The sequence below is a fragment of the Cebidichthys violaceus genome, unplaced genomic scaffold (assembly GCF_023349555.1).
Source record: "Cebidichthys violaceus isolate CVI_PGR_0920_01 unplaced genomic scaffold, fCebVio1.0.p SCAF_26, whole genome shotgun sequence".
NCBI lineage: Eukaryota > Metazoa > Chordata > Actinopteri > Perciformes > Stichaeidae > Cebidichthys > Cebidichthys violaceus.
Window position 1 is genome coordinate 6377950 of NW_027176439.1, and position 27994 is coordinate 6405943.

Sequence of the window (27994 nt, forward strand, 5' to 3'; positions counted from 1 at the left end):
ATGATGCACTTTTATAGAATTATAGTTATATATGGAGTTGGCATTGTCACTGGAACATGTATTACAAACCAATGTAAACTAGATCCTGTTCTACATATTGTTTCACAGTAGTTAGTATGCAACGCAATAGGCAAAGAAGAAGGAGATGACGTTGGAAGGTGAATAATTACATAATGGTCATGAATAAAATGACAAAGAGACAAACCTGAAGACTCCATGACTAAAACCTACTAGTAACCTACTATAAACCTACTAGAAACCTACTATAAACCTACTAGAAACCTACTAGTAACCTACTATAAACCTACTAAAATATACTAGTAACCTACTATAAACCTACTAGAAACCTACTATAAACCTACTAGTAACCTACTATAAACCTACTAAAATATACTAGTAACCTACTATAAACCTACTAGTAACCTACTATAAACCTACTAAAATATACTAGTAACCTACTAGAAACCTACTAGAAACCTACTAAAACCTACTAGTAACCTACTATAAACCTACTAGTAACCTACTATAAACCTACTAAAATATACTAGTAACCTACTAGAAACCTACTAGAAACCTACTAAAACCTACTAGTAACCTACTATAAACCTACTAAAATATACTAGTAACCTACTATAAACCTACTAGTAACCTACTAAAACCTACTAGTAATCTACTATAAACCTACTAAAATATACTAGTAACCTACTATAAACCTACTAGTAACCTACTAGTAACCTACTAAAACCTACTAATAACCTACTATAAACCTACTAAAATATACTAGTAACCTACTATAAACCTACTAGTAACCTACTAAAACCTACTAGTATCCAACTATAAACCTACCAGTAACCTGCTAAAACCTACTAGTAACCTACTATAAACCTACTAGTAACATACTATAAACCTACTAGTAACCTACTAGTAACCTACTAAAACCTACTAGTAACCTAGTATAAACCTACTAGTAACCAACTATAAACCTACTATAAACCTACTAGTAACCTACTAAAACCTACTAGTAACCTACTATAAACCTACTAGTAACCTACTATAAACCTACTATAAACCTACTAGTAACCTACTTTTTGTTACGTTTTTCATGACGTTTTTTCATGACCTACTATACTATGATGTATTTATGATGTTTTCATGACATACTATACTATGAAGTATTTATGATGTTTTTCTGACATACTATACTATGATGTATTTATGATGTATTTATGATGTTTTTCATGACATACTACACTATGATGTATTTATGATGTTTTTCATGACATACTACACTATGATGTATTTATGATGTTTTTCATGACATACTATACTATGATGTATTTATGTTTTTCTGACATACTATACTATGATGTATTTATGATGTTTTTCATGACATACTACACTATGATGTATTTATGATGTTTTTCATGACATACTACACTATGATGTATTTATGATGTTTTCATGACATACTACACTATGATGTATTTATGATGTTTTTCATGACATACTATACTATGATGTATTTATGATGTTTTTCATGACATACTATACTATGATGTATTTATGATGTTTTTCATGACATACTATACTATGATGTATTTATGTTTTATAGACATACTATACTATGATGTATTTATGTTTTTCATGACATACTATACTATGATGTATTTATGATGTTTTTCATGACATACTACACTATGATGTATTTATGATGTTTTATAGACATACTATACTATGATGTATTTATGATGTTTTTCATGACATACTATACTATGATGTATTTATGATGTTTTTCATGACATACTATACTATGATGTATTTATGTTTTATAGACATACTATACTATGATGTATTTATGTTTTTCATGACATACTATACTATGATGTATTTATGTTTTTCATGACATACTACACTATGATGTATTTATGATGTTTTTCATGACATACTACACCATGATGTATTTATGATGTTTTTCATGACATATTACACTATGATGTATTTATGATGTTTTTCATGACATACTACACTATGATGTATTTATGATGTTTTTCATGACATACTATACTATGATGTATTTATGTTTTATAGACATACTATACTATGATGTATTTATGTTTTTCATGACATACTATACTATGATGTATTTATGATGTTTTTCATGACATACTACACTATGATGTATTTATGATGTTTTTCATGACATACTATACTATGATGTATTTATGTTTTATAGACATACTATACTATGATGTATTTATGTTTTTCATGACATACTATACTATGATGTATTTATGTTTTTCATGACATACTATACTATGATGTATTTATGTTTTTCATGACATACTACACCATGATGTATTTATGATGTTTTTCATGACATACTATACTATGATGTATTTATGCTGTTTTTCATGACATACTATACTATGATGTATTTATGATGTTTTATAGACATACTATACTATGATGTATTTATGATGTTTTTCATGACATATTACACTATGATGTATTTATGATGTTTTTCATGACATACTATACTATGATGTATTTATGCTGTTTTTCATGACATACTACACTATGATGTATTTATGATGTTTTATAGACATACTATACTATGATGTATTTATGATGTTTTTCTGACATACTATACTATGAAAAGGAGTAAAAAGCAGATGCAGGTATGACTTGTGGTGACAGTAGTTCTCTTGAATAATGAGTAATGAGTAATAATGAATAACGTTGAATACACTTATTGTAAGTCGCTTTGGATAAAAGCGTCTGCTAAATGACTGTAATGTAATGTAAAGATTCCACTGTCCATGTTTTGATTGGTACCAGCAGCATACAGCTGATGACAGATGAAGAATTAAAGACTTATTTGCCATCATATGGCGATCGCCCATCTTTGTTAGGATTTTGTAAGCGGAAGGAGAATGGCCACAACAACATTTGAAAATGAAAGCTTTTTGAGTGCCTGAGAAACAAATTGGCCAAAAGAAAACCTTGTGATGAAGGAGGCAGCAGCAACAACATGGAACGACAAAAGAGGACGTTTCAAAGGATGCTCAGAAATAGAATTTGATTCAGGAAGCGATCGGCCTGGACAGGAGAATGAGACGAGAGAGCTCTCAGAGTCAGTCCTCCACTTCTTCTCTCAGCTCCACCATCTGCTGCATCTGAATCAGTCTACCCTAAAGTGATGCTTCTTGGAAGTACTACAAGCAATAACAATGTAGACTTTGCACTATATATTCCACACCGGGTGGGAGTGAGGATGTTGTTGAGAGCAGCAATGTTGTTTTTGTAGGAGACTTTTCTGAAAATGAGCAACATAATTTGGATGATACACTGTTTCACCACAAACCATCCGGTGAGAGAGTGACGGGAACGTTGGTTGTTCACAGAGGGCAGGTGCTGCCAGAGCTCGTGGCACAGTCCTCTGATGATGGACTCCAAGATGTTGACATCAAAACCCAGCTTGTGCTGCCAGATGGAACACCTGAGATGGGTTCTGAATAATTATTTTTCCTTTGGGAACTGTTGTTATAAATCAGATGAGGATCAGCTGTGTCGGCATCGGCACAGTCTTTGACCTCACGCTAGATTTATTATAATAATAATAATAATAATAATTATGTGTTTGTTAAGTTTGTTGAAAGTGAAAATAAATAAATCAAATGACAGCAATGGAGCAGTCTTTCCGGCCCCTCAAAGCTCTTTCACACTGCTTGTCCTCCTTCACTTATTCACACACTGGTGGGGCCACCGACACCATCAGCCCATCAGACCATCACCTTCACACAGCTACGGGGTTAAGTGCCTTGCTCAAGCACACGCCGCCATCGAACGTTTAACACCAGATTGAGGCGAAGCAACGGCGTTCAACACGAGACGAGGTGTTTAGTTGTGTCCACTGCTGGAGTTCTAACAGTCATGACAGCTCGGGGTTCAGAGATTTAATTCTTCATTTCTGCCATTTAAATATGTCTCACATGTGAGGATGAAGCCTTAGCTGGTGCAGTTCTCGCTCGTGTCCAACAGGGAGCAATGCAGAGACGTAGCCGCTCCTCTTGAGTTAACATCCTGCCAGACGCACCATCACATCTGATGGTGCGTTCTCTTTAAGACCACCTTACAGTGTTACAACACTTATTTTGACTCTCCTGCTAACATAATGTTATTAAGGAACAATTACTGGCAAAAGGATTGATTTACACACATTTAATACATTATTCACAAGTACAACTGGCCGCAAAATACAGTAGACTACGTCACAAATGACATGAGATCATCTGTAATCGATCTGAGGATCTGAACCTCTGATGTAATCATCAAGATCACAAGTCTTCACTGGAAAATGAGATGAACCAAACACGTTTTCACTTCAATGTTTTTATTTATCGCGCAACATAAAACAATATTGTGGGGTTTTTACCACATACACTATGTATTCACATAATACACCATACAGCTACAAAGAGAGAGAGACTGAACAAAAACACTTTTTTACATACTGCATCCTTGACATGAAAATAAAGAACCAAGAACAATCCTAACTCAAGAAGGAAAGTAGCTGCCAGTCGTGTAGGTTCATTTTTTTTTGTTGTTTTTTTTTTTTGTACGGGCCAGGGTCCAAGTCTCTAACCCAAATTTGGAGAGTGTTCATTAAATTAGGTGTTCAACAGACTTCTAAATGTGGGCCATACACAGTGAGATGCATTGGTATATCTATGTGTGTGTGTGTGTGTGTGTGTGTGTGAGAAAGACAAAAATATACAAGGTGTTCAGAATAAGAGAGGGGTTGAGTAAAGGAAGTGCATGACGGGGGGGGGGGCAGAACACAACTGCTCTTCTTGTACTGTTGACACATCTTAGTTAACATGAACGTGTACAACATGCTCAGAAGATCATCTCAGCAAACATGAAACCCAGGTAACAGTCTTCATACACTATGATTCTACATCTCATCCTAGCTTTAATAAGTTCAAGTACAACATGGAATGAATGTCAGTAGAGAAGGTTTGCCCCCCTCCCCAACAAAAGACCTCATGAAGTCACCCGTCCTGTGAAACTGCCCGAATCAAAAGCATACTTGACAATCGAAGAGCTCAGAAAAATATTTGTGGTGATCATTTATCCCTCGCATTTTTTTTTTTTTTTTTACACAGTGAATTTTTAGGTGTAGCATCATAGCACCGGCTCACCGACCCCCCCCCCCCCATCTCAGTAGGAGCTTGGGAGGAGGAGCCTCTCATGAGAAGCTTCCACCAACCTCTTGAGAAGTCAGAAATCTACAAAGTTATTAAGATATCATATACACTGTATCCTCAGCACCCATTTGTAGGTGTGTGTGTGTGTGTGTGTGTGTGTGTGTGTGTGTGTGGGCCGTCACTGAACCAGTCTGCTGCTGCTGGCCATGTTGTGTGCGTCCTACGATTCATTATTACAAACTAAACACACGGGGTCTTCCAGAGGGGCGTCGTGATTTTAAGCCAAGTTCATACTTACTATGATAAGAGCTATTATGAGTAGATAATGATAGATACATCTAAACAAGCAGGGAGTCTCTTACCTGATAGTCTAACACAACTGACAAAGATCGCTGGAACGTTACTCGCTGAGACGCCGCCCACCGGCTCACCTCAGCTCCCAGCACGCCCCCAAACATCACCTCTTTGGATGCGGTCCTGCACGCGATCGCTGGTCAATTTGTAAAAGGGAAACTGCTCTGATATCCAGGAAATAGTTCAGCAATTTGGGAAATATTAAGACTTAGATGAGGAGATCTGTACGCAGCCAGTTAGCTTAGCTTAGCATAGTCTCGGCAAGAAAAGGAAATAAGCACATTCCCCAAAACGCCAAACTATTGATCTAAACAACAAACAGCACATAGTAGCTTTATGGCTACTTTAGATTTGACTTCAGCTCACTGCCATTAGATTAGTGCCATATAATTATATAATATATAATTATATAATACTGTTGACACCTGCTGTAAAATGATTTGCTGTCAAGCAGAAACCCTGAACTTCATACTTTTTTGTGTAAGAATAAGGTTTTGGCCAGAGAACTGCATCATGGGGGATCCTCCAGGTCTTTTGACTGTCGCCAGTGAGTGAGTCATGTGTGGCTTCATGTTACATAATTGGGCTGATGAATTTCTCTTTAGAGGGTGACAGGTCTCTGTCAGTTACATGTTGACAAGGGGTTACAGTACTGATGAAAGCACAGCAGCAGTGTTGCTGAGCACACATGTACACACATGTACACACATGTACACACATGTACACACATGTACACACAACAGGACCAGGTGCTGTCGAGGGCCGCCAGAGACTTCAAAAACCCCCCTTGTCGTTCATGGTTTAGTTACTATCCTCACCAGTTAAATAATCTTACCTAAATATTTTAATATTTACATTTTTATCTCTCTCTTGAGAAAAAAAACAAAAAAAACAGAAAAACTAAGCTTCAAGTTGTCAATAATCGGCTCTTTCTTTTTGTCATTAAAATCAAGATTAAAAGTGCTTTTATAAATCTTTTCTTCTCTATGTACAATTTGTATTAGCTATATAAAAAAAGATGAAAAAACAATAACATCAAAGACAATCATTATCATCATCACCATGTAGTAATAAATAAGAGTAAAAAAAAACACAAACAGGTTAAAATGAGTGTGGAGGTCTAGAGCACACAAAGGGACATATGCATGATTCCTGCCCTCAGTAGCACGTTGTTGATTGTGACCAGTGTCTCTACAGCTGAGGTAGAGCGCCGGAGACCCTCGGGACACGACCGGGGACCCTCGGGACCCGAACCACCACCCGGCAGCCAGGAGCCCGCCTCGATCCGATTCTGTTCGTCGCTCGTTTTCGTTTTCGGCAAATGTTCCAAGTCAACCATGTCACCGCTTGAATCCAATCAATCAAAGAGTCACATGGTCGATGCCTGAAAACAAAAAGGAGTGGCTCACAGGATTCTATCAAGTAGTCTCTCTCTTTGGCTTCTCTCGCTCACGCACTCATGCGTTTGAATCGTGTTCAAAGTGAGAGACTCGTTGACTCGATGCGCTTGCATTTGCCGGCAACTCCCAGGTCTCCATTTCCCCAGGTCTCCGTTCAGCTCTCTGGACTATCGTTATCTCCGTGACTAGATTACCAACAATGCACTGCAACGACTGTGCTTTCTCCGCCCTGTACAGAGCACTTTGTTTGAGACAAAACCACTTTGACACAATAAAATGCCAAAAAAGCACCTCGAAAAGAAACCGGTTCTGGAGCCCAATGACGGAGCTGCAACCCGTTGATTGACCGGCTCTGCGGTGACAAGGATTCTGCAGAAGGACGCGTCTCTCTCTGCTCGAAGATGACAGCACCATGCAGAGGAGAGAGCGGGCCCTTCACGGTAAATCAAGTGTAATAGGAGAGCACCAGAGTGTGTGTGTAGTAGCACCAAAAGCACTGCTGTCCCAACAACGTCTCCTCCTGCTCAAACCCAGGACGGGCTTCCCAGCAGCACCCATTCACCTCTGTGCCACTAGGTCTACGTCCTCACGGTCGGCAACAGGGCGTGAGACCCCCTCTACCGGCCGCGCCTGGTTAGAGGAGCGCGGCTACAGGCTTCTGAGAGGATCTCACGTGCTAGAAGGCTCGTTTGTACACACCACTGGGAACCGGCAGTCGCTGCTGCCCTCTAGAGTCTACGCTGGGAGGTGCTCCCGCATACTTGAACGCTATAGGAAGATAAAAGTGTGCCACCTGTTCCCTCTCTATGTGGGAATTGTCAATCTGGGTCAAACGGCATTTGCAAATATGATCACTTATTTTGGCCTCTGTGGAGTACCAGAAGAGTGCAGCTATTTGTACGCAGACTTCCTTCACCGACGCCTTGAAGCAATGAATCTCATCATGCTGCCACTCCACCGCGGTCAAAACAAACTGCAGTTGCTAATACTAGTTGAGCCAGGTTAGAGAGCACCTAAGTACGGCATCGAGTGCCATGAAGGGTGGCGGCATTAAAAAGATCAATCAGAGCTGAAAGTTGAGCACCAGTCTGAAGCTGGAGGGGTACAGAGGAGGAGGAGGAGGAGGAGGAGGAGGAGGAGCACGTCATCTGACGACCAAGACGCAGCAACCTTTTATTACAGATGTGGTTTAAGAGGCAACAGCAGTTATTTTCAACCTACTTCCTCCTTTTGCATCACAATGCTCGCTTAGAATTTAGTTTTTTGTCTTTAAGGAGCTCTCCTGTCATTGGATCAGGGATACATATCAATAAATTGTCAAACAAGAGATGAGAGATATCGAAGACAAGCCTGCTGAGAAGGCTTTTTTTTGACTGTAATAGTGGTTTGCTGTGTCACCAGGCAGATAACGGCTCCTCCTCTAAGTACAGCTGGAAGATTGACAAGAACAAAGGAAATCAAAAACACGTTCTCCAAACATGGAAAAGCAATTTGTCTGAGTCTGACTGACTCTGACTGATTGATTTAAAAAAATATATAACCCAAAACAATCACATCATTAATAATAACATTAATGAAAACAGCAATAATAAAAAACAAACAAGTCTTCATTATAATAATACCTGTAATAACAACATTGACAGTAACAATAGCAATCATAATAATATCGATAATAATAGCAATAATTAGAATCATTAAAATTCTATGAACAAGAAAAAGCAATGGAGATCCCCTCCAGGGAAGAGAGAGGAAGAGCACCACAGGCAGTGTGTCTGAAGCCCAAACAACTGCCTGACATGAGGTAAAAAACAATAAAAATGTCCCCTACGTCAAGTGGACCGCGGAGGGGACAGGATGGAGAGATGCCAGACTGTGGGACGGCGGAGAGACATTCATCCTGCTCACTGCTGTCTCCGGCCCTCCACTGCACCACTCTGTAGCACCAGTCTGTGTGTGTCTGACCTCAGACAAAGTGGCTGTAGGGCCCAGTGAGGCGGGTGAAGGCATAGGGAGACACAGTAACCGTAGAGGAGGTGTGGAACGTGGGGGCTAACCGCGTCACTGGCCCCTCCCTCTTGTCTTTAGATTGTCCAGGTCCTGGACTGGCACCTGCCACCGTAGCCCCCCACTTGCGTTTCTTCCCGAGGGCCTTGATGTCTTCCTGGGAGAGGCCCAGGAGAGCCGCTTCCTGCTGCCTCTGCAGCGCTCGCTCCGCCAGCAGCTTCATTTTGGCTTCCCAGATAGCCAGGCCGTGCACGGGCTGGTTGAGGTTCTTGTGCTGGTAGAAGACCAGGGAGATGCGGGTGGGGTGGGCGCGATCAGGCTTTTTGAGCGGAGTGGTTGCATGTAGTTCCCGACGGGCACATTCAATCAGGATGGAGCCGTGGGCTGGTGCTACAGCTACACCGCCAATGTTGGGATCCAGGAAGTTGTGCTCGCTGTCGGACCACTCCTCTTCGTCGTACTCGTCGCGGCCCTTGGTGCTCTCAGCGTCGCTCTCGGCTCGGCTGGGAGTCCAGCAGCCCTGATCTGACTGCTGCAGGGCATCAGGGAAGAGACGACCCTCGGGGGTAGGGGATGGGGAGACGCCTGCCATTGAACCTCCACAAGACTTCCAGGCCTTCTCTTGGAGCCCAAGGGGAGTGGAACACCGACTTTCCCCAGTCTTGGACCAGATCTTGTCAGGATAGGCTCCTGCAGGATTGCTGTGCTTCAAACCGGGGCTGTATGCCGCAGGCCCCATGGTCCAAGCGTTCGGCTGAGGACTAGGAGCAGGGCTGGCCCAGTGCCTGGGGGTGCCTGGGCCTGGGGTGCCTGGCTGTGGTGTAACTGAGCGTGAGTGAGAGCTGCCAGGCTGTGGTGTACCTGTCTGAGGGGTGCTTGGGCGCGTGGACCCTTGGTGCACGTTACCCGGGAACGCTGTCCCTAGGTGAGGTGATGGAGATGGAGGTACGTGGAGTGATGGCGATAGAGCAGGGGAAGCAATCAGGGCATTTGAGCTGGGGTAGGATGTCCACTGCTGGGGGAAAGGAGAGGGCTGCCGCTGCTGGAGATGCTGGTGAAACTGCTGCTTGTCCGGGTTCAACAATGAGGCTTCAGGATTTAGTTTAGCGTTCAGGTGGCCTTCCCAGTTGGTGGGAACGATACTTCCATTAAACTTGTGCCCATGCCAGGCTGCAGGCTGGGGGGTGTTGCTTGGTGCGCTGGCACCGGCCTGGCTCTGCATTGTGCCTTCATAGACCGGCACATCCATAGGCTCCTGTTTGATGAGTGGAGTGCCTCTGTTGGAGGATTCAGAGCACACAGAGGAAGGACGGGACTGGTTGTGGTCTGCATGCTGGGCGTAAGCGCTGAGGTTTGGTTGGTTGGCTTGCTCTGGGTGGCTGTGGAAGGACTGGGCCAGTCTGGCCCGAAGGCTCTGAATATCAGGCTTCAGGTCAACCTGGACAGCCTTGCCGCCTGCTTTGGGCAAAGAGCCATTTCGACCCTCGTAGGTCCTCAGCTTAGGGGGGAAAAGTGCATTGGGGGAGTAGTTGTAGTAGCCATAGTGCATTGGGGGCAGATTGTGGTGGAAACCGTTTACTGGGTCTGATGCAGAGGGCTGGCCAGTTGGGGGAAGGCCTCCCCTTGCATAGTAGGCAGGGTGTGGATAGATGTTGTTGAATGGGTCTGCTGCCTGCACAGGGTATCCATCCATTGACCCATTGAAGGGCTCCTTCTTGATGTTGGGCTTCACCTCTTGTTTTATAATTGCTGAATGTTTGAAACAAAAGAAAGGTAAATTTACAAACTTAACTTAGAACTCATTGACGTGTTCATGTCTTCTGTTGGAGTTCTGTTGCACATTGATTGCAGGTTATGGTACATCTGACAAGGCTTCCAAGTGAAGCAATTTAAAATAATTTGCCTTAATCTGTGGGACATATTCAAAGTACATTATGATTGATACAGAAAACAACAGCTGACCTTTATTGCCTTGGGGTAGAGGCGAGCCTGTGATGCAGACCTCAGCCTTGACCACTGTCTTCTCTGGTGTCTCTCCCGCCTGCTGCATGAGTTTATTTTTCTTCTTCTCAGAGTTGGCCTTCTTGGCCTCCAGTCTGCGCTGTCGGCAGGATTTGGCAGGTTCGGGCAACTTGCGTACCTCGCGGCGAAAAGCCTGAAGCACATGGATGGCTTTTGTCTGCATCTTGAGACGCTGGGCCTCCTCACTGCCAAACTCATCGGTCGGGGAGATCCTATAAAGAGGCAACACATGGAGCTGCTCATCCTCTGGAATCTCCTTCACATTACGGTTGTCCTCCTTAGTCAAAGTACATACCTAACAGAGAGAGAGAGAGAGAGAGAAGGAGGGCAAGAGGAAATGTAAACTGTTCCAAGCTACAAAACATCAACATTTAAAAGAACAATATGTCCTTTATTCACTCCAAACACCCCCCAACACACACACACACACACACACACACACACACACACACACACACACACACACACACACACACACACACATATGAGAATATGGTGAGCGATCTTACCACTGTGCAACCATTGTAGAGGTTGTGCTGGTCCTTGTGAGCGTGGGCACAGAAGTCCATACAAGCAGTGACTCCAGAGAACGGCCGGCCTTCCTTCAAGCCCAGCCTGCAGTCTGGAGCCTTCGACTCCGACTGGCACTGAGGAAGAGCAAAGAAACAACGTTCATCTCACTTCACAGGTATGATATCAGTCAGGGTTTAGTCAGTCACTGTCAGGAGATCATCTTCTGTTCCTCAGTCTTAGCGCATACGAGTGGGACGTGTTATTATGTGAAAGTCTTCACGGCCTCGTGTGTGTTTGACGAAGATGTCGAGTGTAGTTGGTGGCGGCGTGTGTGCGTTTGCACCGAAGCGTCACGGTCTGGTGCACAAAGCCTCACGCAGAACACGTGGTGCGTAGATTGTTGCAAATAATGTGGAACCAAAGTTCACAAGCGTCCGTTCCTCGCGTAAACCTTTAGCCGCACGCCGTGAGCAACATATGCTGAAAGATGCAAATGCAGCATGTTACCTCGACCGCAGCAAGAGGAGTTTGTCAGTCGTCACTCTTGGACTATAGGTGTGATGGCGGATAAACCTCTGGGGGCAAGGGGTTGTTTTTCTGGGGTTCAGGTGAAACCAGCGGACATACAGACCAAGGCTTCCTTTTGCTCATCGTTTACAAAACAGCACCTTGAGATGCGAGACTGGAGTTCTAGTTGAGAGATGATGTCTGTGACTGGATTGTTTCACAAGTAGCCAGTTTAGAAGCTCATTTTAAACCAATAAATCATCATCATCATTCAACCAAAACATGCTAGAATATGATCCATCCGTATAACCCAGACTACAAACGGGAACGCTTCCAATGCAGAGTTGCCTACAGATTCTATATGTGAATATATATGTGCACTACTGTCTGTTCAACATGAATGAAAAGAAGCGTATCCTCATACATTTGTTTTCTACGCCGTACCGAACTTGCAACAAACTGTGACTCCTAAACCGTGGTATGAACCGAGCTGTGACTTTTGTGTGCCGTTACACTTCCAGTGTTTTCCTTTGCAACACACCTGGTTACTGTAGGCCTGTGGCGCCAGCTGCTTGTACAAAGGAGCCACCTCAGTCGCCAGATGTTGGAAGTTATCCCTGAGTTTGTCCTCCTGACGAGCACAAACATAGATCACAGGTCAAAACAAAACACAGAGCCATACAATGGAAGCACAAGATCATTAGAAATGATTATGGTTGACGTATTCCTGTAAAGTGGCTTTGGTGTGATGAGTACCTCTTCAGGGTGATCTCCTTGTAGTCTGAACTTGCGCGGCAATTTGCTTCGGGCGTACTTGCAGCCATTAAAGTACATACTCCAGGAGCAGCCAAAGGAGAAGGAGGCGCCACAAGACTCACTGTCCTTGCCTTGACACGCACAGGTACGACTGCAGGGGGAGACAGAGAGCACGTTCTCAGCTTCAGGTGTAAATGACGTGTGACCCGAGCATCATGTGTACACTGTATTTCTACTGGGCTGAGTGGAATACAACAGAGTGGCAGAGAGAAATGTCTATGAGGAAATGTGTGCAATATTTCATTTGGAACATTAATATGGTCTGAGCCTCCCTAGAAGTGTCATCAAAAATATGTATTTTAGCTTCAAACACAAGTCACACAGGCGCAGTGAGGCTGCACATACTCACAACCTGTCGGCTCATTCACCAGCATGTACTGTATGTAAGAAACCCAGTGTGAAGGAGCTCCCGTCGGCTACTCACTCGTCATTGAGGCCACAGCGCCGGCTGGTGGCGTTGCCGTGTTTGGTGAGGGTGCCGCTGAGCTCGTGGTACAGCTTGTCAGCCAGAGCCCTCGGGACGCCTTCCCAGGCCATAATGAGGATGATGATGACGGCGTTGTCACAGTGGTGGCCTGCTCGCTGGCGCACCAGACACAGCAGCTTCTCCGTCTCGCTGCCACGACGGATCACCTGACGGGAAACAAGAGCTCATCATTATTTTTGGTTTTTCTTTATCCGGGGGAGTTCGGCTAGGTAGACACCCTGGCTCTTAATCAGCACCTCACTTCATGCTCACTAGGCACCACTCCCTGATTTTAATACAGAACTACAGTGAATATTTCTGACCTGCTGAGGTGACTGGATACCAATTCTAAATCTGCTAATGATGCTTTATGTTCAATACATTTAGCCAGAGAGAATCACACTATAAAGATATACTAGTGGACCAAGAACAGAAATATACAACGTTAACCTTATATAACCTTAATATCTGATTCCCCACAACGGCTACTTTCTTCCAGAAACTCCACACTCCCCCCCCTCTCTCTGTCTCCTACACACACACACACACACACACACACACACACACACACACACACACACACACACACACACACACACACACACACACACACACACACACACACACACACACTCAGTAGGTTGTTTTGAATCCATAAAGTCATTAGCAGGATGTGTCAGGGGTGACACAGGAGGGGAGGCTAGACAGTTGTTACAGAAAGTGAGACCTCCTACTTGTTTACTCACACTAGGTGACAAACTTGGCTGGATGTCTCCCCAGGACCTCTCATTACACACACACACACACACACACACACACACACACACACACACACACACACACACACACACACACACACACCTGTTGTTGATTGGCTGTCAGGTGGGACAACAGTCCATAACAATATGTTTCCTCCCTCTCACTTAAACACAATCAGGCTTTGACTGAGTTGTTAACAGACTGTCACACATGTTGTTTTAATAAACTCAATAAAAGGAGGAGGAGACCTTGACAGTACCAAGTCTCACCTGCGTTATTAAAAGGCTCCTTCAGATGTGACGTGACGTGATGCTACTTACCCACTTAGCAATAGGACATCCTCGTGAGCTCTTCCCCTCTCTCCCTGTGTACACCACCTTCTCAATGCGGATGGCCTGCCCCTTCTCTCCGTACCTGCACAGGAGGAGGAACACTTCAGATCTTCATGCCTGACTCTAGCTGACGCTCAGGAGGTCTGAACCTATTCCAAATCTTTGCTGTGTGTCGGGGGGCCCGAGGGCCGTACCGACTGACCAGACGCCTTGCATCACTTCTGGTGCTCTCATGAAAGTTGCAGTCAAATGCACAATAAACCATATACCTGACAGCCAGCTGACACATGCTAAATTAATCTACAATGTCCTGCTGTGAATCTGTTTAAACAGTCTGCTCAACTTTCTCTGCTCTGCTTCCTGAATAAGATAGCTTAGCTTAGCTTGTATTGATTAAGTAGTGAAGCAGCTTCAAATATCAAATATACAATATAAATAATCATTGATATTACATTATTAATTACATTATTAACATATTATATACTTTGTATTAAGCATATATATATATCTATATTACATATTTTACATTAATAGCATTGACCTGGAATGAAGTAGGCTCAATTTTAAAAAGATTGCGTTGATGTTGTTAAACTACTTCATGGATGTTGCTGCAGCTTACATTGCTACATCTTCTCTGTTGAGTAGCTTTAGTGAAGTGAAGCTTCATTCAGTAACTAGTAGCTTAGCTCACTGAACACGGTGTGTTTGTGTCCACATGTGCGTGCATGAGCTTATTTTGTGTACACAAAGAAATCTAACTCTATTTGTGTGTATGTGTCTGTGAACCCTTCCTTGAGCAAATAATGGAGTGTTATGAGATTACTCAACACAGTAGTCCTGATGGTGCATGTGTGTGTGTGTGTGTGTGTGTGTGTGTGTGTGTGTGTTCGGGTCTGTTGGCAGAGTGTGGGGGTGTAGAGGAGGAGGAGATGTCAGAGGTTACGTCGGGATGGGGATGGGTCATCAGAACTTGTCAGAGACTTGCTCATGGCTTAAATCAGATCTCCTGCTTGCTTGATACCTGCCATTGTGCAAACTTCTCCCTGAGTAGCTGTGGCGTGACAGTGAACACAAGGGGCTCTGACTGAATAGGAATCCCCCGAAGGTGGCTCAGAGAGTGGGAGGGAGGTGGGCTCTGTCACCACGGGGGTGGCCCGCTGGGGTCAGGGGTGGGTCAAAGGTCATTTAGGGACATTGGGGCCTTAACTTCTTATGTCATCGCTCAAACAAAAAAAGTGGCACATCCCCCCCCCCCACCCCCATCCTGGGCTCTTCTGGGACTAATGACTCATTGCTCCTATTGAAACCCAGCAAAGCAAAATGTGTGCCTGACTACAATACCAGTACTGTTAACATGAAGCACAAGTACAAGGTGTGTTACAGATAACATAACAAGATGTTGTCAGAATGTGTTAATCAGGCTATGAAGAATAAAACAACTCTTTATTCATCCTTAAAGACAGTCGATCACCACCTTTGATCAGAGCTATGTCAGACAGACCATTGGTGATGGTTTAAAGAGTGTTGCTGTGATTTGGTTATTAAAATCTGCAGCTCGGGAGCTTTCTGGTGTTCCTTGAATAAATACTAATCCTATGAACTCAGTCTGTCTTTGTATTAAAAAGCCTGCTGATGCATAGCAGACAAAGTAACCACAGCCTTTGGGATTTGTCCAATGCTTCATGTCATCTGTTGGTCTTTTATTTTTACCTTGAGATGATTTGTTTGATTTGATGTTTTAAACAGAGCGATTTCAGCTTTGTATGGATGCATACAATAAACACCAAATGTCAGCCCTGAAGGCTGTTACATAATATACAAGACTACACTTGATATCCTCATCTTTCCTCCCTTCCGCCTGTCTTCCTCTCTCTTCATCGTTCTCTGCCTCTCCCCCTCATTCATCTCATTCCAGGCGATCATCTGCTGCTACCCATGTGCTTCTGCCTCTGTGATGCTGATGATGCTGATAGTTCCTGCTTCTCCTGCTGGATTCTGGGTCACAGATTCCCTCAGGACAAAATGAGAGGAGGAGGGAGGGAGGGAGGAGAGAGGAGGAGGAGGAGGGAGAGACAGGGAAAGCAAGAGCATGTAGGATGAAGAGAAAAAGAGCAGAGAAGAGGACAAGACTCACCTCGTCTCCATCAGGTCTCGTATGGAGGCCACAGTAGGTCCAGATCCCAGGTGATTGTAGTACGGTCCTTCATCTTTCTCCAGGATTTGTTCTGTAGAGACGGTAGAGGATGAGGAAAAGGCACATAGCTGGACCTGATTACCATATTACTTATTAATAATACCACTCTGTGATGAACACTTGAGTATATCTACAGCTAGTATTTAGCCTGCTCTAATATTACGAGATTGTAAAAGAAGTAATACTATATTTAGGTTTCATTTGTTAACTTCCTTATCTTACACTCAGAGAGGAAGTGAAGCAACATGTACTCACTTTACTAGCATTATGTATGATCACAGCTATGATCATGTACTGTTTTGGTGGATATTTGCAGAGCAATAACACCAAAGAGGTTATTTAAAACGATGATTCTACTATACATGCATGTCATTGTTTTGCATCAATATTATCAACAATGTCACCAAAATCTTCTCCAGTCATAACTTATGTTTCATAGATGTTCTATAGAGTGTTTATGGAGTCCTGCTTGATGCTAATGGGGGTAAATGTCTCACTCAAGTTGAGGATATTAACAGTGAAAGCCCCTCCACTTCAGTAAAGAATGAAGCGTCTTTGCTAGAAATCACATCTCAGTCGTCGTTCAAAGGCGGTTGTGTGTTCTGAAGTATTTTTGGACAAACTCAAAGACATCCTCTTTGTGGTCGAAGCTACATCATCTACGAGGAGCGTGAGATTGTACATCTGATCGCAAGAGCCGGCTCCCACAAACACACATGAACACACACACACACACACACACACACACACACACACACACACACACACACACACACACAGACAGACAGAGGCCTGTGACTGCAGGGTGTGGTGCCTGTGTGGAGACACTGTAAAGCAGAAGCTCTTTGAGGTAGTGATGAATGACTGTTTGTGTGAGTGTTGTGAGGGAGTAGGGTGTGTCTGTGTGAGCATCTGTGTTTATGTTGTGTACGAGTGTGTGGATGTGTACGACTGCATGTCACCATTGAACGACACACATCTTGGGTTATAAACCATGTCCCATGACTTCAGTGCTAACCTTTGTGTGGCGATACTGCGCCGTTACATGACATGTCTCTAAATGACTGTACATAACACTTCTTTAGCACCGTGGTGCACACACTCCGGACGACAACATCAGCTAAAGGCTCTACATGTAAATGCTTTACACTCTAAGCTGATCGTCTACAGTGTGGACACACAGTCAGGGTCGTGTGCGTCTCTGGTTCAGAGGCAATATGAGGCCACATTCCCCTGTCGGTGGAGGGAGGCACCAGGGCGTGGCTCGGGGCAGGAAGTGGAGGAGTCACAATAAATTCTTGCATGGAAATTGGTTGTGTGTGTGTGTGTGTGTGTGTGTGTGTGTGTGTGTGTGTGTGTGTACTGTGCAGACCGTGGCTGCATACTGTATCTGTTTGTGTAGGAGGCGGTCTCATTCCAGCGCAGTGTTGTGCTACAGGGAGTCGACAGGGCAGAGTGTGTAACCAGGCTGTACTATGGAGACTTATTGTCTGCTGGTCTCTACTACTGAGCAACAACACACAGCTAGCAAGTGTTTCACTGCAGCTGCTCTCCGCCTGCTGTGAACCCCTTCAATGTTTAGGGACCGGCTCTAAACCCTTCATAGAACTACAGTAACAACTCAGTGACTGTAAGAACATGGGGGTCACTTTATAACACAGTCGCTTCTCTGAGAACAAAATCTATAATAATTATAGTTATTGCACAAAGTTAACGAATGAATGGATACCCACAGTAGCTACAGTAGTGTTCTGATCTACTTAGTCATTAACAGAACTTCATCTACCTGTTACATGATCTATACATTCTTCATAGATTCACACTGTAGGACCACCTACTCTGTTAACCTGAGCAGGGAACTACTTAAACTGTGGGACTAAACCCCTTTCTGTCTAATGAAGGCTCTGTTCTGCTTGCCTGCCAGACCCAAACTCACACAAAAGGCTCCTTCTGCCACCAGTACTATTGTTCCTGCCTGCTGCCTTTAGTGCCTCACACTGTTGCAGTCTGGATGGTCGCAGCCACACACCCTGGCAACACAAACATTCTTGGACACACTCCACAAGAATCCAACAAGCATCCAGACAGAGAAGCTACAAAAGAGGGGGGACGGAAAAAGCTAACGGTGGATCTGTTTCAAGCTAAATCAGTAGAGCAAAGCATGAACATTTCCAGATTTAGAAAACGTTTTCCAAAAAAGTCCTCCCTGCAGAATATGCATGCTCCCTTGCTGCCATAAAGCCTCTACAGCACTTACATAATTACTTCAATTCATCTGCACTCAAAAATGCATGGGCAATGTGTGCAATGTGTGCAGTGGTGTGAAGATTAATGACACTATTATTTATGGTTGACTGAAAAGTGCCAGTACAGTATGTCGATGGACAGAAACCTCATCCCCGTAGATATAGACAACCATAGACAGACACCAACACGCTGACTTACCCACACAGGTGCAGGTGGGGAACTCTGCCTGAAGATCCTTGGAAGGAGTACTCAGCAAGGTCTTGGTGGGGGTGTCCAAGTAGCGCAGAGGAGACTCTAGGAAGCCTCTGAGAGATGGAGAAGCAGGCAGGCTGTCCTTAGTGGGTGTGTCCTCCTCAGAATAGCATGTGGTGGAAAGTACCGCTATGTCACCTGAGGCTTCAATCTTCATGCGTTTGGGTAGCGGAGAACACGGCATGTTGAACGTATCCTCTAACACACCGGGCTGCTGCTGCTTGTGCAGAACGGCCTGATGATGTAGAGAGATATCCCTCACGGAGCTTTCTGTGGATGCCTGGTTCAAGGTTGCTTCACTTTGGGACCCCGATTCATCTTTGCTGACTTTCATCTCCTGATCATCTGGACGAGGTGTGGAACTGGCTTGAGTGGCGAGAATTATGGGAGCCGACCGGAAAGTGGAAGATGATGTGGGACTGAGGTCCTGAGGACTGGTCTGAGACTGATTCCTCGGTTGAGGGGCTGTAGCAGTCTCCTCCTTGGGCTGACTGGCAGATGCATCTGGAGCTGAGTCCCCAAATTCAGCTTCAAACTGGCGGATCAGTTCTTCATACTTCGGGTCTATGTTGATGACGCTCTGTAATTGTGAGGTGCTGGATGGAAATGTGGAGGTCACAGGTGTGGTGGTGCTGGTGTTTCTGGAGGCCAGGCTGCCCACTCCCTCTGATTTAGCATGGGCTACAGGGGCCACAGGTGGGAGCAGGGGGCCCACGAGGGCTGGAGTGTTTTCTGACAAAGCAGAAACAGTGGAAGATGGGGTCATTGAGGGGTTGGAAATGGATACCTGAGATTGGGCTGGGGCAGGGAGGCCTGCAGCAGCAGCCTGAGTGGAGTTACTGTGGAGGGGCAGAGAGGGGAGAGAACCTGGTTGCAGGCTGGTCAGGGTCGGGGCTCTCTCCACCATGAGGACTGATGGTTTTTGTACGGATATCTGAGTCTGAGGCAGGAAGGTTGGGATGGAGGCTTTCTGCTTGGTCTTCTTGATGATTATTTGTTTAGGTTTGGGAAGGGGAGAGACTGCAAGCATCCCACTCATAGCTTTTATGACAGGAGATCCTTGACTGCTTTTCCTCTTCTTGGGTTCCTTGGGTTCCTGTTTGATGGCCAGATGTGGCAAACCTTCTGCGTTCATCTGTGGCCACCATTTTTTCAAGTTTTGACAAGCCAGAGGTGCCCGAGGGCCTGGTGCTCCAAAGCCAGGGGAGTGGTTAGAGAAGAGGTTCCTCTTGTAGTGAAGGTGCTGTTGCAGAGCTGCTTGGCCAGGAGACAGGGGATTGCCAGGGTAGTGATGACCCTGTTGCTGACCATTAGCCATGCCGTAATGTCCCATGGAGGCAGTGTGATGGTAATGCTCTCCAGAGTCTGGTTCTTGCTTTATCCTGGCCAATGCTGGGTTGTCCTGGGCCTGGATACCTCCATTCTGGTTCAAGACGATCTGCTGTGTGACTGGAAGCTTGAAATGAGCATTGCTGAACTTTCCACTGGTGTCGCCGAGCAGCTGTTTGAGCTCTGACATGGGGTCTGAGCTGCTGTGAGGTGCAGCAGCGTAGTGAGACTGGGGCTCAGACTTTACACACATCCATGGGTTCCTCTGTTCAGAGCCTCTGCCCGAGCCCTGCTGCCACTGCTGAGGATTAGGGCTGAAGCCTGGATGTTTTCCCTGACCAGGGAAGGGAGAGGTAGAGGATGGGAGAGGGGTAGCATGGAGCGGCTGGCCCTGGGATTGGGGCCTGTGGTGCTCACAGGAAACTGAGGCCTGCTGAATGGTGTTTAGTCCTGGAGGGACGGATTGAGAGCGTGAGGAAGATGAGTGGGTGCCGGGAGAGGACGGGATCAAGCTAGTGCCGTTGGGGGGTTGAGACGGGAGGTTCTGGGTATGTTGGTGGTGATGGAGGTTACTGTTGTAGGAAAGTTGACCTGGAGAGCCGGCAGCTTGCGGACCAGTCCCAGATAACTGGGTCAGGGCTTCTATGGCAATGGCTGTCTGAAGACTGATGTTCTTTTCCTTGGCTATGGAGAGCACCTGGGGAGAGCAGGGAATTGGGGGTTTTGAGCAGGGCCCATGGTCTAGATTGGGGCCCTGACTTCCCTGTTGCTGCTGGGGGTATGAAGCAGACAGACGGTGGCCACCATTCATCTGGGTGTAGGGCTGACGGGGATGCTGCAAATGGGTTTGCTGTAGGTGAGGCTGCAAGTGTGGGGGAGCATCAGCCATCTTGTAAGCACCTTGATCCTCATTGGTTGCCACCTTGATCTTCTTCTCCAGCCACTCAAGGTAGTCTGGACAGTCGGGCCCATCGCAGTTGCAGTTAGGGGGCTTGTGTCCATGTTTGGCTTGGCTCAGTGCTGACTGTAGAGTGTTCAGGTCTTCTGGAGTTTGGCAGCTTCCCTCAGGAGCTCCTGCAGAGAGCTTGGCCTGTGCCCCCTCAACACCCATCTCCTTGGTGAACTTCTCATACAGCTGGGACGTGTTAGGCTTCATGAGGCAGGAAGAGGAGGAAGAAGGAGGCAAGGAGCCAGCAATAGCAGAAAAAGCCACCAGATTGTGGGCATCCTCCATGTCTGCATGGTGGACAGGTTCACCAGGGGTTGTACCGCTGCTGCTGCTGCTGTTCCAACATGGTTGCTGTTGTTGGGTGTCACTGACCTTGCCGTGTACTGACAACCAGCTCTGCCTCGGAGGCACGCTTCCTGCCCTCTGCTGCTCTGTTTCACTAGATGTCGAATCATCATTAGGGTAGCGATTCACCCCATTGGCTAGTTCCAGGCTCAGCACGCCTTCCTGGAGGCGGTCATGTGACCCAATTTCCATCTGGCCTCCACTTCTGGGGCCATCCACTGAAGTGACTTCGCAAACAGTCTGAAAGACAAACATGAAGCGAGGTTAGTTATGACCAATATGTAAAACAACACTATACGCCGTGCAACAGGCATGATTTAGAAAATAATCACCAGACATGTGTCAAATAATCGTAAATAAATGAAGTCAATTGTTTTTCATAAATCTGAATTCCAAGAATAACTTGACGGAATGATAAATAACAAGCATCAAAACAGACTCCATTCCCTTCTGCCGGCTCTTCTCCAGGGTTTCCCTCCTACCTCACACATACATTACTGGAGGGTCAGGCCAGCAGGGCTGAGGAAAACGGCATTAACTGTTGCTTCACTAGACAGGCGAGTGTTTCGTCAAGCAAGTCACAGGTCATGCAACATAGCTTCACTGTTGTTTATAAATGGAGACTGTGCTCCAGATCAGTTGGGCTATGCAAAGCAGGCAGTTGGGAGTTAAAACGTTGTGTATGGCAGAGGTGGAGCATTGAACACACACAGTGAAGACAACTAAATACAACACACAAAATGTACAGGAGATCAAAGGAAGTCCACTTCAAAAGAACATTTTACTCAGTTGATATTTTATTCCAAGAAACGCAATTATTAAGTGAAACAAATCAAGTTATTTTAGAAAAGAGACACTGAATCTGTGTACAACATGCTTATAATATAGTGTGAATATCTTTTATCTTATCGGCAAAAAAACAGATATTGATTAAGTGCTGAAAACATGATTGCAGCTGAAAACCGCAGCTCAACTAAGTTGCCTAAAGTGTGCAATGTACAACTCTCATTCACTGGTGAGATTATCACAAACCCAAGACATGTTCAACCAAAACAAGGAACATAAAATGACCTGATATTACCACCCGCTCTGTAGCTCAGTTACAAGGTAACTGTAACTGTACTTAAGATTAGAGATGCTCATTGTACGGGAAACGTAGCAGCAGTTCTTAAACATGCTGGCGTCACAAATAAGGGAGGGATTGCTTCATTCCGGTAGATTTAAAGACCTTCTCAGACAGTTGGTAATACTTATCAGTAGCTGATACATGCAGCCACATATCTCACTTCCTCTTGAGTCAGAATTATGACAGTTACCACAAGTTACACTGACGGCTGCAAACGCATCGCCTGGAATAATGGTCAAATTACATTTTCAGCAGACGATGAAGAAGCTATTGCTACACCTGTCTGCTAATCTGAATTATCTTGACATGTTGAAGCACTACGGTGGTCTTCTTCTTCACTCGAGTCCCGAGATGTTACTTGTTAACAGTACTCAGCCCGGGTAGATTATAATCAAATGAGTCTGGAGAGGAACAGCAAACAGAGAGAATCCAAGGGCAGCCTCAGGAATCATTGACAGAGTGCATGTTGTGACTAAACAGAGCATTCTAACATCTCTAATAGAAGACAACAATAGCACGCTCACTGGATGAACACATGTTGAGGTTAGCCCCGTAGACAGAAGGCAACGCACTGCATTAACAGCAGTTAATGAAGTCTTCACTCTGTGTGTGTGTACTCTGAACAGACAGCATACACAACACATGACCGGAACTGTAAAGGACACCTACAGGCAGCAGACATGTAGTTGCAAGGAGACATTTTCCCTCACAAAAGGACAAAACAAAAACCGAGACGAGGACAGACAGATGGAGACATACATGCTTCCTTACACACGCACACGAAGTGACCACAGGCCAGCTAAAGGTCTCACCACCCAACAGAGACGTGAGCTACTTCCTGAGCAGAGCTTCTGTCTGTGGATCCGTCAGCGTCTGACAGTAGAAGTGAGCCTGACGTCCAGCTTCCCCATCATTTGAATATTATTGAAATGAGCCTTTGAAGCGGCTAATTACTGGACGGGCAGTATGCTCGGGTCTTTTGAATCCACCTTCTGCGCCGGGTGTCTGTCGGGGGTCCCAGGGGGTGGCGGTGGTGTTGGTAAGAGATGGTGTGGGGTTGGGGGGGGGGCAATGAACAGCCGGCATGCAATACGTGAGAGAACCCATGTCTGCACTACACTATCAGTGGCATCAGACGGGAAAGAGGAAGGGGGGGGGCTAGCAATGCACGGCGGTTATGAGACCTGCAGTGTGTTGAAACAGAGCGACTGCAACGCTGCACAAACTAACATCCCGCAATCAGCCACAGCGACGCTCTCTTTTCCTCTTTTTCTCACCGTGTCAGTGACACAAGTCACGTGGGTTTAAAGCACCTCGAGCGTCACGCTGGAGCAAACCTCCACTTTCACAAACAAGGCGCCGCACGCCAAAGACGAGAGCTCCTTGAAGGCTCACGTGATCTGAGCTGTGGTTAACCTTGATTCACTTTTGGTGTGAGTCTACGTGCCGGTCCAGGATGGAAATGTTGCGCACACACACACCTGCAGCGCTTTACACCTGTGTGTGTGTGTGTGTGTGTGTGTGTGTGTGTGTGTGTGTGTGTCTCTAGGACTGTACGGACCACGTGCTTTGACAAATATTAACACAGTGACAAAACCGGCTCTCTTACCAGAAGTTTATCTGTCTTCTCTCTAACTGCGCTCGTCTATTTCACACACGTATTCACATGTGCTTGACACACACCAGAAAGTGCATCCAATAACATTAACAACCGGATCAGATCCAGCAGAACCTGGCAGACCAGACGCTTGAGTCCAGGAGCCCTTTAAACAAGATACGCCTTGACACTGCACAAGAAAAGAAGAACTAAAGGGAGGACACAAAGCCTGCATAGATACCAGTGGTGGAGAGGGGGTTAAGTTCAGCTTGTGAGTAGACAGCTGAACCTAAATCCCAGATACACAGCCCCCCCCCCACCCCCCACCCCCTCATCCTCGTCCTCCTCCTCCCTCTTCCCCCACCCCTTCCTCTGCTGCCGTGCCGAGCAGGAACATGAAGCAGAAACCCTGACAATATGAAGCCGGCTGTGAGCCCGAGCACCAGCGACCTCCATACTTACGAGGTCTTAGACGTCCAGACGGAGCTGCCGGTCGGAGAGCAGAAAGCAGAAGAGGACACAGAGAGGAGCATGAGACTTGCTTGCCGGCACGGCAGCCCAAAAGCAATCCGGACTTGTTGGCTCGTATTCCTTCTTATTCCTTCCAGTCTGTGCGGCGCACAGACAGAGCGAGCACCGAAATACACATGCATGCATTCACACACACGGCCAACACACTTCCCCCCAGCACGGCACACACGGTCCTCATTTCTCTCTCGCCTCTTCTTATGGCCGACGCTTTCTGTTCTCTCCTTTTTCCTTTCTCATTATCTCCGTCTGCTCCTCCCTTCCCTTTTTCAATATCCTCTTTCTTTCTCTCGGCTACACATGCAGTCGGCTTCTCTTCGCAGCCCCCACCTTCCCCTCTCTCACTCTCTCTCCCTCCCTCCCTCCGTTCTCCCTCCCTCCCTCCCTCCCTCCCTCTCGCGCAGCCTCTCCCTCCATCTCCTCTCCTCTCTCTCTCTCTTCAGTGTGTGCAGAGCGAGAGGCCATTATCTGAGCCACAGCGGGCACGTACGATGGAATGGAGGAGTGTGCAGTGAGCAGAAACAGAGAGAGCTGTGGGGGATAGTTGCTGGTAGCGGCAGCCTAGGAAACAGCACAGTGCAGCAGAGCTCTCACCAATGAGAAAACCTCTCTGTCTCTCCACGCCCTCCAGCACGGCTGCTCTCCTGCATTTGGTGATGCTATATATATATATATATATATATATATATATATATATATATATATATATATATATATATATATATATATATATATATATATATATATACACACACACACATATATATATATATATATATATATATATATATATATATATATATATATATATACACATATATATATATAAGGCTATGTTGTGTGTTTTGGTTTATCCACAAAAGCCTAGTGCTGGCAATTTCGGGCGATGACAGAGCTTCTCTGCTTTCAAGTGCCGAGGCGAATCAACGGCTACCGAGCGAATGCACGATCTCAACTTACAACGCCGTCAACGGGAAAAAGAAAAGGAGTGAAGGAAAGCGACGTTGTGTTTACGCTCGTTTATGCCTTCTGCACACGGCGTCTGGTTCTCCTCACAGAGATCTCCGTGTTTGAGCGTCTACATTCGACTGAGCCCTGGGCCAGAGGAGAAGCCACCGATCATGGTTCCTCCATCTCCGCTTTTCTTCCCCGTCCACGATCACGTCGGTCGCCCCGTTTCCTCGCTTGAAACAGAAAGCTTCAATCTCACACCTGTGGCTGATGATAGATTCTCTAGCGAGGCTACGCGCTCCAGAGAGAGGAGCGGTTGGTAGATTAAGAGGGAGCTGGCTGGCTGGCCTGTCCCTCCAAGATTCAAAGGACACGGAGGTGATGATCGCTTGATGTACAATCATTCCTCAACACTCTGTAACGTCCGCTCCCTCGCCTTCACCAGGGAGGAAAACAAATGCAAGAACGATGGCGATATGAACAAAGGTAGACGAGCGAGGCGACTACAGCGGAGGATACTTCAACATCAGCAAGAACGAGTAGCAGAATGAGGAGAGGGGAAGGGAAGAAGACGCCGAGGAGAGGGAGGACAACGAGGGGAGGACATCTGAGGAGCAAACAGAGTCGCTCGGTTATTGTGTGACGGATTCTGACGATGAAGAAGAAGAAGAAGAGGGCATAAACAGCGAGAGGATCGGCAGGTTGTTGCCAAACGAAGACAGCTACCACGAGCAATCAACCCACAGCAGTCCGCTGAGGACTTCTGTCCTCTGCCGTCCAGATAACGTCCTCTTATTCTCTCCTCACCGCTGTTCCGTCTCGGCATCATTGTCATCAGCGACGTCGTCACGATCGCCGGACGTTTCCTCTCGCCCACTTGCTGGCTGACCGGCCTTGTGGCGTCTCCTCTCTCCTCTCGAACATCGCTGGAGTTTTGGAGCAGATCTAACCAGGAGGAGCAGGAGAGGGTGGGGGTGTGGGGGGGGGGGAACATGGCCGTCTTCCCCATGCAGATCGTTGTCAGCTCCTGCGTAGTGTTTTCCCTTATATTACTGAGCATGTGCCGGCTACACTGCGCTACGGTCGGATCAACTTTGGTAGCCTTCCCTTGCTTCTCGTGATCTCTCATTTTCTCCCGTTTTGTCAAAATGCCTCTCTCTCTCTCTCTCTCTCTCTCTCTCTCTCTCTCTCTCTCTCTCACAGTTTCTTCTCTTAGCATAGCTTAGCAGTGCATTACGGTTCCAATGCTTTCTGACGCACACCCTGCTCTCCGGCCCTGTACATTGCACACGGTCTGTCTCTCTCTTACCACACATATTCGGATATACACACACACACACACACACACACACACACACACACACACACACACACACACACACACACACACACACACACACACACACAGATGAGCGTCAATCCCAAAGAGAAACACAGCGCAGCCTAAGCTGTCTAAAGGAAGGAGAGGAGAAGTAGAGCATTAGGTCACATGATCAAGGAGGGCCAATGAGCGAGAGGGAGAGCGATGAGCGAGAGAGGTAGGAAACACATGTGGCGATGACGTAGCTGCATCGTCGTCGTCGTCATCGGTGTTTCAGCCACCGGGAAGCTCGCCTCCACCACCGGGTGACCCTCTACTACCAGCAGCAGCGACACACCGACGGACGCTCCGACACACGCTCTTTTCATTCACTCGTTTTCGCTCACTCCCCCCTGGCTGCAGTGACACAGCGCTTCGAGCTCGAGACCCGACTTAACCCATGAGTCACATGCTCTGCTCTGCGCACGGTTCCTCATTTTAAAGAACCGCGGAACAAAAAAAAAAAACAAGAGCATTTCTGTCCTTGAACGCTGCACTCGTATCCCAAAATAAAAAGCACAGCAGCTATTTAACGCTCGCTGCGATGAATCACCGAGGTTCAAAGAGAGCTCGGCGGTCATCACAGCTCAACCTAACATGAAGTGTTCTGTAAATGAGTGCACATGGCTGTAGCGCTGTCACCAACATCAGGACAACAAGAGCTAGAGAAGAGAGACCAACGTCAACTCAATATCTTCACTGTAAAAACACTGAGCTCTGGGTGAGATCGTCC

At 45.9% G+C, this 27994-nt stretch overlaps 1 protein-coding gene across 4 annotated transcripts in view; it reads right to left on the reverse strand.

Moving 5' to 3' along the window:
* Window positions 1–4376: 4376 nt before the first annotated feature.
* The window catches only part of tet3 (tet methylcytosine dioxygenase 3), a 37146-nt gene continuing 13528 nt past the window's right edge, over window positions 4377–27994 (reverse strand). For 2 of the 4 annotated variants that reach the window (XM_068720931.1, XM_068720932.1), the window contains exons 3-11: window positions 19023–21939; window positions 16518–16608; window positions 14372–14465; window positions 13251–13459; window positions 12767–12917; window positions 12552–12641; window positions 11500–11637; window positions 10931–11285; window positions 4377–10717 (exon numbers count right to left, since the gene is read on the reverse strand). In XM_068720931.1, coding sequence (XP_068577032.1) covers window positions 8928–10717; window positions 10931–11285; window positions 11500–11637; window positions 12552–12641; window positions 12767–12917; window positions 13251–13459; window positions 14372–14465; window positions 16518–16608; window positions 19023–21939 — 5835 coding nt within the window. In that variant the 3' untranslated portion in view covers window positions 4377–8927. Of the gene's footprint in view, window positions 10718–10930; window positions 11286–11499; window positions 11638–12551; window positions 12642–12766; window positions 12918–13250; window positions 13460–14371; window positions 14466–16517; window positions 16609–19022; window positions 21940–24884; window positions 25592–26708; window positions 27859–27994 lie in introns of those variants that run through there. The other 2 variants (XM_068720934.1, XM_068720933.1) reach the window with 2 other exon arrangements.